Source organism: Ovis canadensis, chromosome 20 (genome assembly GCF_042477335.2).
Source record: "Ovis canadensis isolate MfBH-ARS-UI-01 breed Bighorn chromosome 20, ARS-UI_OviCan_v2, whole genome shotgun sequence".
Lineage (NCBI taxonomy): Eukaryota > Metazoa > Chordata > Mammalia > Artiodactyla > Bovidae > Ovis > Ovis canadensis.
Window position 1 is genome coordinate 41,883,666 of NC_091264.1, and position 17,002 is coordinate 41,900,667.

General features: G+C 45.3%; 2 protein-coding genes across 7 annotated transcripts in view; one reads left to right on the plus strand and one right to left on the minus strand.

The window, feature by feature from the left end:
• The window catches only part of NCR3 (natural cytotoxicity triggering receptor 3), a 32,965-nt gene that overhangs the window by 7,206 nt on the left and 8,757 nt on the right, over positions 1-17,002 (plus strand). The gene's annotated exons all lie outside the window — the stretch shown is intronic.
• On the minus strand, positions 4,584-6,958 carry AIF1 (allograft inflammatory factor 1). Of its 3 annotated transcripts, none has more exons than XM_069563270.1 (6): positions 6,787-6,958; positions 6,550-6,611; positions 6,380-6,446; positions 5,661-5,702; positions 5,099-5,261; positions 4,584-4,790 (listed from the first exon to the last, which is right to left on the minus strand). In XM_069563270.1, the coding sequence occupies exons 1-6, from the start codon at positions 6,809-6,811 to the stop codon at positions 4,706-4,708; spliced, it is 444 nt and encodes a 147-aa protein (XP_069419371.1). In that variant the 5' UTR covers positions 6,812-6,958; the 3' UTR covers positions 4,584-4,705. The 3 variants fall into 3 exon arrangements, with proteins under 3 accessions (XP_069419371.1, XP_069419372.1, XP_069419373.1); XM_069563271.1 differs by having other exon boundaries at positions 5,667-5,702; positions 6,787-6,950; XM_069563272.1 differs by lacking the exon at positions 6,380-6,446 and having other exon boundaries at positions 6,787-6,927.

The window sequence follows — 17,002 nt, forward strand, 5'->3', positions numbered from 1 at the left end:
GAACATCTTTTTTTGGTCTTAGTTCTAGAAGGTCTTGAACTGTTCAACTTCAGCTTCCTCAGCATTAGTGGTTGGGGCATAGGCTTGGATTACTTTGATGTTGAATGGTCTGCCTTGGAAATGAACCAAGATCATTCTGTCATTTTTGAGATTGCTCAGGTACTGCATTTTGGACTCTTTTGTTGACTATGAAGGCTGCTCCATTTCTTTTAAGAGATTTTTGCCCGCAGAGTAGATACAGTGGTCATCTGAATTAAATTCACCCATTCTCATCCATTTTAGTTACTAATTTATATTATAGAAGTAGAGGAATAAGAATCAGACTGTGCCTGGGTAGGTTCAGAAATGTTTCTGGGAAAGTCTGAAAGTGATTAGGGAAAGTTATTAACTGATACGAAGAACTTGTTAAGATTTAGCCAGTTTTGAGGAGCGAGTGCACATCTCGGGCCCTGTGAACTGATAAGCAGAGGCATGGATTTGGAACCTACGCCTGCCTGTCCATTATGGAAAATGAGAGTGGAAAATTTAGTAAGAATCTGGTAAGAACTTTATCCTGAGGCTCAGGATAAGATGGTTATTAAGGCTCATTAAGATGGTTGAGATGACTTCAGTTCTCAAACTTTCAAATGATTCTCTTGTCCCCTTCCCCTGGACAGTTACCACAGCAAAATTTCTTGGAAGCTCTCTCTGTACTCACTATCTCCAGTTTCTCTCGTCTCTTTCTTTGCTAAAGCCACTCCAGTCAAGTCTTCATCCCCACCTTCTACTCAAACTGCAAGTGTCAAGGATATCAGCTTCATGGCTTGAAATAATGTTTATATGCTAATAACTTCCCAGTGTGTATCTTCGTCAGAGACCTCACTTCCAACACCGGACTTGTATGCACAGCTGTGTACTTGCCATCACCTCTTAGATGTCTGACAGATGGCTTCAAATTCAGTATGTCCAAAAGCAAACATTTTGACCTCTGCTGCTGCTGCTGCTAAGTCGCTTCAGTCGTGTCCAACCCTGTGCAACCCCATAGACAGCAGCCCACCAAGCTCCTCTGTCCCTGGAATTCTCCAGGCCAGAACACTGGAATAGGTTGCCATTTCCTTCTCTAATGCATGAAAGTGAAAAGTGAAAGTGAAGTCGCTCTGTCCTGTCCGACTCTTTACGACCCCATGGACTGCAGCCTACCAGGCTCCTCCGTCCATGGGATTTTCCAGGCAAGAGTACTGAAGTGGGGTGCCATTTCCTTCTCAATTTTATCTCTAGTCTTTTAATAACTTCTCTGTCCACAACCTTCACCATCTCAGCTGATGACAGTTTAAAAATTCCAGGGACTTCCCTGGTGGTCCAGTGGCTAACACTTCATACTCCTAATGCAGGGGGTCTGAGTTCGATCCCTGATTGGGGCACTATATCCCACATTCCACAACTAAACATCCTGCATGTCACAACGAAGATCAAAGATCCTGTGTGCTACAATTAAGACCCAGCACAGCCAAATAAATAAATATAAATAAGTAAATGTTTTATAAAAATGAAAATTCCAGTTAAGTCAAAAACCCTGGAAACCTCATCAATTCCTTTAGTTGTGACACGCTACACTTTCAATCAGACAGGAAATCCTAGCTTGAGAAAACATCCAGAATCCCACCTTTTCACTTCCACTGCTTCTGCCTTGATCTGAGCCATCCTTATCTCTCACCAGGTTTACAGGAACAGCCTCCTAACTGGTCATCTTGTGCTTACCTCTGCTCCTACAGTGTTCTCTACACTGAAGTCAGAGTGGGTCTTTTCTCAAAGGAGGTTGCAGAGCATTCCTTTACTCAGAGTCCTGCAATGCCACTCCATTTCTCTCAGAATAAAAGCTGAAGTCCTTACTGCAGCCTACAAGACCCTAGATGAGTTGGCCCCCTATTCAGTTCAGTTCAGTTCAGTTGCTCAGTCATGTCTGACTCTTTGCAACCCCATGGGCTGCAGCATGCCAGGCCTCCCTGTTCATCACCAACTCCCGAAGTTTGCTCAAACTCATGTCCATCAAGTTGGTGATGCCACCCAACCATCTCATCCTTTATCTTCCCCTTCTCCTCCTGCCTTCAATCTTTCCCAGCATCAGGGTATTTTCTAGTGAGTCAGTTCTTCGCATCAGGTGGCCAAAGTATTGGAGTTTCAGCTTCAGCATCAGTCCTTCCAGTGAATATTCAGTTCTGATTTCCTTCAGGATTGACTGATTTGATCAGCCCCCTATTGGTTTTTTTTTTTTCTTATTACTCTCTTTATCTTATTACTGTCTCTATCGGAGAAGGCAATGGCACCCCACTCCAGTACTCTTGCCTGGAAAATCCCATGGACGGAGGAGCCCGGTAGGCTGCAGTCCATGGGATTGTGAAGAGTCGGACACGACAGAGTGACTTCACTTTCACTTTTCACTTTCATGCATTGGAGAAGGAAATGGCAGCCCACTCCAGTTTTCTTGCGTAGAGAATCCCGGGAACGGGGGAGCCTGGTGGGCTCCTGTCTATGGGATCGCACAGAGTCAGACACCACTGAAGTGACTTAGCAGCAGCACTCTCTTTATCTGCACAGGCCTTTCTCACTCTAGGGCCCTCTCTGCTCCTTTCCTTGTGCACAAGTGGCTCTTCGCCCAGAAACCCGCGTGGCTCGCTGCTGTATTTTCTTGAAGTTTTTGTTCAGTGTTGGTCACCTCCTCACCAAATCCTCTCCTGATTACCCTTTCAGCATTTTAATCTTCCCTGACCATCTTGGCACCCCTGATTCCCTTTAACTTGCTCTTTTTTTTTTCATAATACTGTCATTTTTAAATAGAGCATAGAAATTTAAAATGATATTTACTCTTCATTATCTGTCCTCCTCCCATACCAGTTACTGCAGTAGAAGATAAACTTCATAAAGGCAGGGATCTTTGTTTTGTTACTTTTATATCCCAGGCACCTGGAATAGGGGATGGAACATAGTTAATGCCCAATAAATGATTTTTAAAATCTTATCAAAGTATGTGTGTGTGTGTGCATTATACATATATACATACATGCATGCCAAGTCAGTTCAGTCCTGTCCAACTCTTTGCGACCCCATGGACCGTAACCTACCAGGCTCCTCTGTCCATGGGATTTTCCAGGCAAGAATACTGCAGTGGGTTGCCATGCCTTTCTCATATATATATATATATATATGAAATTTTCATAACTTTTCATGAACTGAGCAGAGCATGTAACCAAAAACAGAGCCTTAACTAGCACAGAAGCTGCCAAGGGCTCTTTTAGTCAGTGTCCTCCTCCAAGGCTATTATCCTGATTTCTAATAATATATATTAGTTTTGCTTGCTTTGTACTTTATTCAAATGGAATCGTCCAGTGAGGGTTCTTTTCTGTCTGCTTTTTATCAACATTGTATTATTGGAATTAACCTACATTGTTGCATGTGGTAGTTTGTGCATTCTTATTGTTATGTAATAAGAGTCCATTGTATGAATATAACCCAGTTTATCCTGAATGAACAAAGTTAAGCCCCAGATCCTTTCTGTCCTTTGTGTCACCAGAATTGTTGGGAAGAATTAATACACAGAAAGCATCTACCCAGTATATAGTAGGTGCTCAATTAAGGTTAGCTATTAATTTTGTTATATGCAGATATTTTATTGAACCCACATTGATCTCTTCCTCATCTGAAGTCCTATACAGTTACTGTAGCACTCTTAAGATGCCAACCTGGCTTTACCACTGGAAAGGGCCAATACATGTGACCTGACGGGCCTGGTCTCTCCTAAGGACCTGAAACAAGCTGGGCCAATTTGATTTTTGCTTTCCAGGGAGTAGGGAAATCTGAAACAGTGGCCAGCAACTCAGAGTTGCTGGAGTTAACTGGACTGGACCCTTTGGGGGAAAAGTTCAGGAATAACCTCACCAAAGGCCTGGGAACACTCAGGCTTCTTGCCTTTCCTGAAGTTGGCTATTTAATCCTATCTGCCATTCCAGGGATCCTGTATTCCTGGAATCTGCCCTCAATACTCTCCTAGTACAAGCCCCTTTTCCTTTTATTAGGCTCAGTTTTTGTAGCTTGCCTCCGAAAGGACCTCAAGACTCATTTTCGCTTAGATTATCAGCCATTATAGTGTTGTGAATCCTTAACTGAGTAACACCAGTTCTTTCCTCTATCCATCCATCCATTCAAGTTTTAAATATTATTGAGGGCTTATGATATGTCAGGCGCTCCAGGGTAGATCCTCTTATTCTCATTTTCAAATGAAAGACTCAGAGAGGCTGAAGGATTTTCTGAGGTTACAAAGCTTTTAGTAATAGAGGATGTTGGTTCAAAGTAATCTTTGCTCTTCATCATGAGCTTGAGTGATTTTTTTTTTTTGGTCTATACATGTCTTTTCATCCCACTTAAATTCCTTGAGGTCAGGCTATCTTATACATCCCCCCTGATGGACAAAGTCATCTGCTATGTGGTAAATATACTACAGAATTGTTGATAGACTGCTCATATGGGCAAATCCTTGCTACCTTTCTCTCAAAGATGCTTCACCCCTTCCCAAACCCAGGGGGAAAAAATCAAACAGTGACCAAACTGAATTCATCTGAAGGAGGGTAATTTATTTAAGTTAGTCTGGGTCTGGTTCACAATTTTGTCTTCTTTTTCTATGTTGGAGTCATTAGAAGCCCCTTCAATCCCACCACATCTCCCTCACCACAAATCAGGGCAACTCAGAGATAGCTTTCTTGGCTGGGAGACCTGTTGGCTTCTCCTGTTCTCTTGCTTTCTCTTCATACATCAGGATCCTGGTTGAGATGGGAAGAGACACGGGGATTAGAGGACAATCTTCTCAAGAGAGTAAGTTTTAGTGTGCTGTGAAAGTCCAGAAAAGGATGAGGGTTGTGAGGGTGGGAGAAGAAGGAGAAAGGGCAGGAGTGAGAGTCCTGTGGGCTGTGGGGACCAAAATCATGAATAAGAATAGGACCTGGGAAGGGTCTCTCAAAAGACAGAAGAGAAATGCACTCTGGGCTATGTGTAGAAGGTGAGCCTGGGGATGGAGGCAGGGGGAAGAGAAAACAGATAAGTGTAGGAGAGGCTGGAACTGGACTCTCACATTTTTAGAATGGCAGATCTCTTGCCCAACATCATCTTGAGAAAGTCAGAGTAGCTGAAAGTCTCCCCAGGGCCACTGGATACCTCCATGATTAATTTCTTTAGCTCCAGGTGGGTCTTGGGGACCCCAAGTTTCTCCATCATTCGCTTCAGGGACATGATATCTGGAGGCGCAGAAGATGGGGGTGAGAAGAGGGAAGCCTTTCTCTCTCTCTCTGTTACCTCCACCTCCTCATTACCATTCCCCATCTTACTCTGGTGGAGAAGGAAACGGCAGCCTACTCCAGTATTCTGGCCTGGAGAATTCCATGGACAGCAGAGCCTGGCAGGCTACAGTCCATGGGATCGCAAAGAGTCAGACACAGCTTAGCAACTAACACACACACACGCACACACACACACACACAACTAACACACGCACACACACACACACAACTAACACACACACACACACCCTACTCTGGTCACTGTCATCTCTCCCAAACCACTGGAAATGAAGCACTGTAGGAAAGACCTCCCTCTTCCTAGATCTGCACACTTCCCCCAAATCACCCTTTTCTCACCGATACCTCCATCTTCATTCAGGTCAAACTCCATGTACTTCTCTGGATGAGGGGAGAAAGCAGAGAGGGTCAGCACTGGCTGGAGGGTCACAGGCAGAGGCGGGGCAGGGATTAAGAAAGGGGTTGCAGATAGGAGAAGAGGAGGAGGGGATGGGGCAGGTAGAGGAAGTACGGGTTGGGGAGCTAAGGGGCCCTGTTAAGGTGTAGGGAACTAGAGAGGGTACTGAGAGAGGGGCAGGCCAGGGAAAGGGGCTGTTACTAGGGCGGCAACAGAGGCAACCTTCCTTTTTCCCACCTCAAAAGTAGACTTTGTGTGCTTCCCTAGTGGCTTAGTGGTAGCGAACCGGCCTGCCAATGCAGGAGACACGGGTTCGATCCCTGGCCTAGGAAGATCCCATATATGCCACAAAGCAAATAAGCCCAAGTGCCAGAACTACTGAGACTGTTCTGTAGAGCCCAGGGAACCGCAACTACTGAAGCCCTCTTGCCCCCAAAATGAGAAGTCCATGCAGCACAACTAGAGAGTAACCCCTGCTCCCCGAAACTGGGGAAAGGCCTGTTGAGCAATGAAGACCCAGCTCGGCCAAAATACATAAAAATAAATACTAATAGATAAAATTATTTTTTTTTAAATAGACTTTGTTTCTTCTGTCCTCTCTCTTCCTGGGGAAATCCTACCCTCGTCACCCCCTTCTCCACCCCTACAGCTGTCCCCTCACTCTTGAAGGCTTCCAGTTTGGAGGGCAGGTCCTCATCACTGCTGTATTTGGGATCATCCAGGAATTGCTGTAAGGGGAAAGCAAGAACCTGGGTAGGGACCCCACCCCGGTCCAGCAACACTCCCCCCATCCACCCCACCCACCGCCCTGGCCAAGGCCCTTCCTTTTACCTGGTTGATTTCATTGATTCTCTCTTCCTGCTGGGCCTTCAGCAGCCCAAAGGCTTTTCCTCCTGAAGGAGCGCAAAGGTTAATGTAGCCTCACCCCCACTTTCCTCTCCTCACTCCCAGCTCAGCCTTGAAGCCATTACAGTTCTGCTTTCATAGGCCAGCTTCCCAGCCCCCGAGCCCGGTACTGTCCAATTCCTTTTTCCCATTTTAGAATCCTGCCTATTCCACCTTCCCTACCCTGTAAATCCCTAGTTTCGCTCATGGCTCAGCAGGTGCTGGTTGAGATGTTGGAGGAAACAACCCAGACTGGGTGCCTTCTCTGCCTGCCAGCTCTCCTCTCCCATCAGCTTCCTGGAGGCCTGCCTCCTAAACTTCCCCTTTCCCCTCATTCCCTCCTCCTCTAAGTCCCAGGCCTCACTTCCTCATCAGCTTCTGCTGACAGTAGCGCCCAAGAAGAAGGGGGAGTGGGGTCTAGAAAGGAGACGAGAAAACAACATTCTTAATTCCTCTAAAGGAGAGCCCAGGGTGTACATGTAAGAAATGTTCTGATAAACCATGGGGGAAGGTCTGTAAGACCCCAGGGGCATTGATTCTCAGGAAGAGAGGATCTCTGAACAGTTCTGGAATTTCAGGTGACTGAGGCCCAGGTTTCACAAGTCTGGACACACAGGTTTGGATAGGAAGCTGAGGGAAGGCAGACTAAATTTTTCTGTACTCTGGACCGGAGAAGAACCTGAAGTCGCTGGCAGATCCAGGAGGGTGGCAAGATGAGTGCAGGGTCTGGAAAGGGAGAGATACTTCACTTCCGGCCTGGTGGCTCCAGAGAGGCACTTGGAAATACGGAAGTGTCTGACAAGGGAGTCTTAGTTTGTTTGCTTTAGGATAGGCAATGTAATCCCTTCATCTTATCTCCTTTGAAATTTTCAGTGAAGTCTACAGATCTCTGAAATTTGAGAATTTAAGTAGATTCTTAAGTGGGAGAATTCCCTGGTGATTCAGTAGTTAGGACTCCTCTCACTGCCTCAGGCCCAGGTTCAGTCCCTGGTCGGGGAGCTAAAATCCCACAAGCTGCATGCCACAGTCAAAAAAAGACAGTGGATTCTTTGGAGGCCAGTGGTGCTGAAAAAGACAGTGTTAGTGGATAAAAGAGCCAAAGGTGAGGCTAACCTTAAGGATGTGAAGGATGCTGGACACTGTGGGTTCGGCAGAGTGGGAGTAGCTCCCCACTCCTTACTCAACAGAGTGGGCAGCAGCCCCTGATAAATGCCCTCCTAGGCACACTCCTTTGGGCTAGTGGCTTTAGGGGAGATGAGGACTGTGCATCCCCCTCACTGAGACACTTCTGTCTAAACTCCCTGCGCTGAGCTCCAGCCACAATCTTAGCACTGATGGGCACACCTTTCCTTTTCTCTGATCCCCACCCCCACCCCAACCTATTTCCCCTTCTGCAGAAGGGAGTTTTCACTTCTCACTGCCCTTGCCCTGACCCATACGGGTTGGGGAGATGCTGGAGGGGACTCTAGCCTCTTGAGTTCCCTTTATTGCTATCTCTTCCTCTGCAGGGAAGACTGCAAACCTGCCCTCCCGAAGGTCTCAGTGCCTAGTGGGGGAAATCCATTTTTTAAATTCATACACTCATTCAACAAATGTTTATTGAGTACTTACTATATGCCAGGCGCCTTGCTTGGCCCAATGAGGTCCTCATGGACAATCTAATTAAGGAAGACAGATAAGAAAAACAAGTATATCAAAGATGGTAGGTGCCTATGGAGAAGAGCAAAGTAGGGAGGGAGATAGAAAGGGCTGCATGGACTGCAGATTTAAATAGGGTGCTCAGGGGGACTTCCCCGGTGGTCCAGTGGCTAAGGCTCTGTGCTCCCAATGCCAGGGGCCCAGGTTTGATCCCTGGTCAGGGAACTAGATCCCACGTGCCACAACTAAGAGTTCTCAGGGCTCAGTGAAGATCGAAGATCCTGTGTGCCACAACTAACATCGGGTGTGGTGAAATAAATAAATATTACTTAAAAATAAATAAATAAGGTGCTCAGGGATGCTTCCCTAAGAAAGGGATATTTCAGCAAAGATTTCAAGCAGGTGAAGGACCAAGCCTCGTGGATATGCAGGAGAGGAGCACTTCAAGCACAGGGAACAAAAAATGCAAAGGTCCTAGAGTGAGGACATGTCTGGATGTCTGAGTATTTGTGAAGCAGCAGGAGGCTAGCGTAGCTGGAGCTGGGTGTGTGAGGGGAAACAGAGGCAGGAGATGAGGCCAGATTGCCTACAGCCTTGTAGGCTGTTGGGGAGAATCTTGTAGGCTGTTGGAGAGAATCTGGCTTTTATTTGGACTGAGATTACCTCCCCACGCAGCCTTTCCCTAAAGGTGACTTGGCAGATGACCAGGGTGAGGCAGAGCTGAGATGCTCAGGAGGACTCCCTGGGAAAGAGAAAGTGATAGCTACTCTGACCATGGGACAAAAGTGAAGAGCAAAGAGCAACAAGATGGACAAATAAGTGAAACTCAGCATAAACACAGACATGGGAAAGCCTGTGAGGAGCAGTGATGCAAGAAGACGCCTCCCACCCAAACCCAGGAGCCTCTGCCCACCCCACCCCACCCCACCCCATCCTCCACAGACCACAGAGAGTCTGCAGTCAGAGCTAAAGGGGAGGTGGGGCCTCTGGGCACAGAGCTGCCAGGGAGCCAGGAATCCACCATGAACCTGGAAATAAGGCAAGTGGGTAACTTTCTGACAGTGAGGCTGCAAACTCTAGATCTCAGCAGAGACAAGCAGTCTCCTTAAAGCAGTGGCTCTCAATGAGTGATCCTTCCACCAGCATATGTCAGAAATGGATCCATCCCAGACCTACCGAATCAGAAACTCTAGGGGTGGCATCCAGCAATAGCTTTTCAACAAATGCCTCAGATGATTCTGACACACACTCAAGGTTGAGAGCCACAGGCCCTGAAGTGATTGGACTCCCCAGCCTGCAGGACTTGCTATACTCACCAAAGGTATAACTGTGGCTGAAGTATGTGACATTGGGCGGTGGGGCTGTGGGTCTTGGAGGCAGAAAAAAGGAAGTGTCTCCAAGACCAGGGTTGTTAGTCTCCAAGCCAAGCAGTCAGGGAGAGAATGCTGAGCTGGCTCAGGAGATGGCCCTCTAGAACCCTGTGAGGTTAGCATCCTTTATGAGCCTGGTGCCCTGTTGCTAAGGGGTAGGGGGGCCTTGATATAGTTCTACACTCTGCAGGGGAAACCCTGTTAGAATTAGGCCCCCTGGGTACCTCCGCAAAGAAAATACACTGGCCACAAAGCTTGTCTGTGTGTGTGTATGGAGGGGTGGCATGATGTCTTCTGCTTGTCCCCTCCATTTTCCCTCTCACACTCTGTTCTCTGTCCCAAGAGACTAACCTGTACAGACCATGCCAAGGGCACCTCTGACTTCTGGCTGTTTCGGCTGATGGGGAGCCTGGCAGGGAAAGAGCAGGGCGGGAGAACATTAAGTTAAGGGTATTCATCCCTCTGGCTCCTTTCCTACAAGGCCACCTCGGGCTGGCTCACACCTCCATCTATGGGCAAGGCTCCCCTCCAGGCAACCTGCTCTACATGACTCTGTCCTTTTCCAGGTTTCAGAAGTCCAGGGAATAAGTCTCAGGAGGTCTGTGAATTTGGAAAAGATAAGAAAGTACATACTCTTCTCAAATCCAGCATTACATGTGTCACCTTGTCAAAGACCACTTCACAGTTTAAAATTATTTTTTAAATTAATTGTATTTATTTGGCTGCCCTAGTCTTTTAGTTGCAGCATGTGGGATCTAGTTTCCTGACCAGGGATCGAACCTGCACCCCCTGCATTGGGAACACAGAGTCTCAGCCACTGGACCATCAGGGAAATCCCTAAAGTTCTTACTCAAGCCAGCAACAATGTCTTTTATAAAGATATACCTTTATTAAAATCTAACTTCAACTTGCCTGCATTTTAAATCTCTTGTCTTATCATGTGGTAGTAAGTACATGGTTTATTCTATCCCAACATTTATGGATATTTTGATAACTGAAACTTAGTGTAATGGTTTTACTTTGTTATGTCTTTTTTAATTTGATGTACCAGAATGCCAAAGAGATTTGTGGCACAAAATGAGTTCGAGCCTCTGCTGTAATCTCTTCTCTGCTCATCCCTTTGGGCCGGGGGTGCAATATCCCGTGTGATTCCCTAAACCCCTCTGTGCTGTGCTGTGCATGGTCACTCCGTTGCAGACGACTCTTTGTGACCCCATGGACTGTAGCCCACCAGGCTCCTCTGTCCATGGGGATTCTCCAGGCAAGAACACTGGAGTGGGTTACGATGCCCTCCTCCAGGGAATCTTCCCTACTCAGGGATCAAACCTGGGTCCGCCTCATCACAGGCAGATTCTTTACCATCTGAGCCACCAGGGAAGCCCCTAACTCCCACTACACCTTTGTAAATACACTATCTCCTCAAACCCCACTGCTGCTAAGTCACTTCAGTCATGTCCGACTCTGTGTGATCCCATAGACGGCAGCTCACCAGGCTCCGCCGTCCCTGGGATTCTCCAGGCAAGAACACTGGAGTGGGTGGCCATTTCCTTCTCCGATGCATGAAAGTGAAAAGTGAAAGTGAAGTCACTGAGTCGTGTTCAACTCTCAGCGACCCCATGGACTGCAGCTCACCAGGCTCCTCCATCCATGGGATTTTCCAGGCAAGAGTACTAGAGTGGGGTGCCATTGCCTTCTCCACAAACCCCACTACACCCTTGTAAATAAATTATCTCCTCAAATTAATCAAATTTGAGGATGTGATTTCCAGCCGGGCCCCTGAATGATGTGTGTGTGTGTGTGTGTGTGTGTGTGTGTGTATGTGTGTGAGTGTGTGAGAGAGAGAGAGAAGAGAGAGAGAGAGTTGTGGGGACTGGGAAGTAACAGGTCTCTGGTCTCTACAGGCTTATTTCTTTTTTAAAAAAATTTTTTTATTTTTTTATTTTTTTAATTTTAATATCTTTAATTCTTACATGCGTTCCCAAACATGAACCCCCCTCCCACCTCCCTCCCCATAACATCTCTGTGGGTCATCCCCATGCACCAACCCCAAGCATGCTGTATCCTGCGTCAGATATAGACTGGCGTACAGGCTTATTTCTTATTGTAAATGAACAAAAGGGCACCCTGGTGTTTGCACCAGACAGGAATCGGTTAACAAAAGGCTCTCCCTGAGGCTGGAGAACAAGTGAGGATTCTGAGCTGACAAGGGACAGCTCCATAGAACCATAACCAACTCACCAAGGTTGCTACTGCCAAGGACTTCTCTTTTCTAAAAAGCCTCCTTGTGGAGCTTTGAGGGGAACATGGCAGCAGTTTATTTCTAAATTTCTCTTCTTGACACCTGTAAAGAGATTGGAAATACACACACATACTACATTTTCAGTGAAGCTAGGAGATACAGTGCCTCCAAGCTCCAACTTATGCATCTGTGTGACCAAATTCCCCACTGAGCAGGCAGTCCCATGCATCCTTCCAGAAAACCAGGCGAATAGGGAGGGTCCCAGTGACTGCTTAAAAAAAGCAAATATTCCTTCCTGGGAGGAAAGGCCTAACACCCGGAGAGAATATCTGAGAGCAGTGCTGACTGAGCAGATTCAAATACCAGTAAAGGTGGAGACAGAATGCTTCTGTTTTTAAAAAAATATTTCTTTATTTGTCTGTGCTGGGGCTTAGTTGAGGCACACGGGATCTTCAATTTTCACTGTGGCATGTGGGACCTAGTTCCCTGACCAGGGACTGAACCTGGGCCCCCTGCACTGGGAGCGTGGAATCGTAGCCACTGGTTCAGTTCAGTCGCTCAGTCACGTCCGACTCTGCGACCCCATGGACTGCAGCACGTCAGGCCTCCCTGTCCATCACCAACTCCCGGAGTATGCTCAAACTCATGTCCATCAAGTCGGTAATGCCATCCAGCCATCTCATCCTCTGTCATCCCCGTCTCCTCCTGCCTTCAATCTTTCCCAGCATCAGTCTTTTCCAATGAGTCAGTTCTTCGCATGAGGTGGCCAAAGTATTGGAGTTTCAGCTTCAACATCAGTCCTTCCAATGAATACTCAGAACTGATTTCCTTTAGGATTGTATGGTTGGATCTCCTTGCAGTCCAAAGGACTCTCAAGAGTCTTCTTCAACACCATTGGACCACCAGGGAAATCTGAGAGAATGTTTTAAAGCACCCAGAGGGACCCAGAGGCAGCAGATCTCAGAAAGTGCCAGCAAAATTCTCCTTTTAATATTAAGTTCATCACCTTAGGTGAACTTGGGAGATGGCAGCCTGTGAGGTCTTCTGTGAAATAAAGAAGCCTAGGGTTGGGGGTGGGTGGTAAATGCTTGCTTAACTGGGAGAGGTTCTCAGAGGTTGTGGCTATACAGAGGTACCAAATTTTAAGGAAATAATCCATTCTTATGGCAAAAGAGGGGCTTCCCTGGTGGCTCAGATGTAAAGAATCTGCCTGCAATGCTGGAGACCTAGGTTCAATCCCGGAGTTGGGAAGATCCCCTGGAGGAGGGCATGGTAACCCACTCCAGTATTCTTGCCTGGGGAATCCCCGTGGACAGGGGAGCCTGGCGGGCTACAGTCCATGAGGTCGCAAAGAGTTGGACACTACTGAGCGACTCAGCACAGCACATGGCAAAGAGAAGGAGTCCTTGAACTTGTAAATCTGGAAAGCCATCTTGCCTCCTGCCCCAAAGGCCCTCCTGCTAATAGTTTAGAAGAATCTAGCTCTTTTTTTTTTTTTTTTTAACTTAAAAGTTTCTCTTTCTGGTTTTTAAAAGACATTTATTTCTGGCTTATTGGGTCCTTATTGCAGTGTGAGGGCTTCTCTTGTTGAGCACAACACAGACTGTAGAGGGCGATCTCAGTAGCTGTGGTACCTGGGCTTAGTTTCTTCCACATGTGGAACCTTTCTGGAACAGGAACCGTGTCCCCTGCATTGGCAGGCAGATTCTTAACCACTAGACCACTAGGGAAGCCCTCTGGCTTATTTGGATGAGTAACAAAAAGAAATGACCAAAGCTTCTGTTCAATTAACTATGGGGGGTGGGGCGGGAAAAAAGGTAAAGAAGAGGAACACAATTTTCCAAAAGATGACAACACACCAGAAATGTATTGCTAACAGCAGGTGGAAATTGTTACCCAAAATTCATCATGAATTGAAAAACAACAAAACTTAATGTCAACTTCTAGCCGTGAAGGAAGGACACATGTCAGAAATGCAAGTATGCCCAGAAAAGATGATGGGTAACATGGGGGTATTAACAAGAACAGGAGGAGAGGTGTAGAAGGGAAAAAAAGACAGTCATTTCAGAAATATACACTAAATTTAATGACAGAAGGAAGCATTTTATATACAGTCCTAATTTTTTCAATCATAAATAACTGTTGTGAAATATTCTCTATTTTAAAAATCTAAGTCGTTGTTTATCATGAACAGCTTTTGTAAAATGCTCTAATTGTCCCCATGCCCCTTGCAGTGGAAGCAAGAAGTCTTAACCACCAGGCCACCAAGGAATTCCTGGTTAAGTTTTATATTATTTAGTAAATTCTGATTTTAGGTTTTTTAGGTCTGTTTTCTGACCATTCAGTTCAGTTCAGTTCATTCACTCAGTCGTGTCCGACTCTTTGCGACTCCATGAATCACAGCACACCAGGCATCCTTGTCCATCACCAACTCCCGGAGTCCACTCAAACTCATGTCCATTGAGTCGGTGATGCCATCCAGCCATCTTATCCTCTGTTGTCCCCTTCTCCCGCTGCCCCCAATCCCTCCCAGCATCAGGGTCTTTTCCAATGAGTCAGCTCTTCGCGTGAGGTGGCCAAAGTATTAGAGTTTCAGCTTCAGCATCAGTCCTTCCAATAAACACCCAGGACCAATCTCCCCTAGGATGGACTGGCTGGATCTCCTTACAGTCCAAGGGACTCTCAAGAGTCTTCTCCAACACCACAGTTCAAAAGCATCGGAAAACAGAAAAAGTTTTGTGGTGGTCAGAAAACAGAAAAAGTTTCTCAACTTACTTCACAAGATTAATATAACCTTGCTCCAAAAGCTAGGCAAGGCTTTTGAGAAAGAAAAATTATTAAACAATTTCCTTCATGAACATAGATGCAAGAAAAATATTAATAAAGCTGGTAAAGAATCCACCTGCAATGTGGGAGACCTGTGTTCAATCCCTGAGTTGGAAAGATCACCTGGAGAAGGGAAAGGCTACCCACTCCAGTATTCTGGCCTGGAGAATTCCATGGACTGTATATAGTCCATTGGGTCTCAAAGAGTCGGACATGACTGAGCAACTTTCACTTTCAGGATAATTTTTATATGATTGGAGTGACCTCTGTTTTGATGATTTTATAGCTATCTGGGCTTGGTGATCTTTTTGGTGGTTAAATTTTGAATGTCTGATTCAACTTCTTTAATGGTCTTAGGTATATCAGGCTTCTAATTTTTTTTTGAGTCAGTTTTGGTTATATATTTTTCTAGAAAGTTATTTTGTCTTATCAAAATTTGTAATATAAATATCTAATGTATCAGATATTGCATTCCCTATAAATTACTTTTCTGTGTATATGTGTATGCCTTTTCTCTTCATGCTTTACCAATTTGATGGGAGATTTTTTAGTATAAGTAGTCTCTGTAAATATGTATTTTTCTGCTCTATTGTTTGTTTGTTTTCTAGTTCATTAATTTCTTTATTATTTCCATCCTAAATTTTGGGTCGTTATTCTGTGTACTTTTTCTAATTTCTTGAAATATCTGTTCAGTTCATTGATTTTCAAACTTTCTTTCCTAAGTTTCACATTTACTTTCTTCCATGAATTGTTTTAGCTACATCTCACAGGAGTTTAGATAGGCAGTGTTTTCAGCCATTCAATTGAAAATAAATTTTTTTTTTTTTGGCCATGCCTTGTGGCTTGTGTGATCTTAGTTCCTGGATGATCCAGACCCTGGCAATGAAAGCACTGGATTCCAACCATTGGACCACCAGTAAACTCCCATTCAAAATATTTTAAATTCCATTATATTTTCTTTTAACATTTCAATTGTTTGGAAGTATGTTTTTAAAGCTTATAAATATAATAAAAGTGCATTTTTAAAAAGAAAGTTTGCCTTCTTTTTTAAAATCTTTATTGAATTTGTTACAGTATTACTTCTGCTTTATTGGGTTTTTGGCCACGAGGCATGTGGGGTCTAAGCTCCCTGGCCAGAGACTGGTCCCACACCCCCTGTACTGGAAGGTGATGTCTTAACCCCTGGACCACCAGGGAAGTCCCAGAAATGCAGTTGTAAATTTTCCAAGCCCATGATAAATATTCTTTGTTATTATTTTATGTTGTTGTGGATGTTGGTCAGGAATTGTGTTCTAAATGATTTTGATTCTTTTTTTTTAACATCTATCTGTGTACCTGAAAATAATGGATATTTTCTAATTATTCTAATATTCTATGTAGTCCCATTCGATCAAGCTTGTTAATTGTCTGTTTTCACTCTTTCATGTCTTTAGTAATTATGTGCTTATTTATCAGTTTCTGACAGATGTAAGTTAAAGCCTTCCTCTAATATTCATTAAAAAAAAAAAAAAAGAATCCTTGCACAAGAGTCTTCGGGCACCCAGAAGTGGTCCCAGCCAGCTAAGTGGCAGAGTTAGGAAAGGCTTCTCAGTGAGGGTGGTAGGGGCGGGGAGATCAGCCCCAGAAGGAAAGGTGAGCACTTTGCCATCCTTAACTCATTCTCCCACTCAAAGGGAAATCAGGGAGAAAGAGGGTGAGAGACGGAGTAGGGGAAAGAGGTGTTCTGATGGAGAGGGACAATGTGGAGAAAGACGGGAAAGCAGAAGGAGATGCAGCATGTAGGTAGGGAGATAGGGAAGACACTAGTGATATTAATAAAGATGGTGAGACAGAAAAGACTTGTGGACAGAGACGTATGAGAGACAAGGATAGAGGTGAGAGCAAGATCGGGGAGGATAAAGATAGGGTGCCTAGCACATGGAAGGCACTTAGTAAAGGCATAGTTGAATAGATGGATGAGCCTTGATACTCAGGGAGGCATGGAATGGATATTGAGAAGAAACCCACTGACCATCAGAGAAGCAATGTCCTAGTTTCATCTTGAGATGATGAGGGCCTTAGTTAGAAGTGAGAACCAAGAGACAGAGAAAGACCCTTAGATATCCCAGAGGCAGAGTGGTTAGCACTTGGGTGTTGTTTGGATGGAGTAACGGAAGGAGAAGGCAGCATAGGACAAGTCCCAGGATTTTGCTTTGAATGTCTGGGTAGATTGTGTTTCCATTCACTGAGGTGGGGAATGTAGAAGGCTGACCCAGTTTGGGTGGACATTGATGATTTTGAAATGCCTGTGGAACATTCTGGGGGAGATGCCTAGAGGGCAGTTGGA

What these genes read in the sequence shown, in the direction of transcription:
- AIF1 (XM_069563270.1), bottom strand. Translation starts at nt 6,811, where the DNA reads ATGAGCGAAACTAGGGATTTACAGG. An exon ending in CGAAACTAGGGATTTACAGG is followed by an intron (nt 6,612 to 6,786) that starts GTAGGGAAGGTG and finishes GCGCTCCTTCAG; the next exon opens with GAGGAAAAGCCTTTGGGCTG. An exon ending in GAATCAATGAAATCAACCAG is followed by an intron (nt 6,447 to 6,549) that starts GTAAAAGGAAGG and finishes TTCCCCTTACAG; the next exon opens with CAATTCCTGGATGATCCCAA.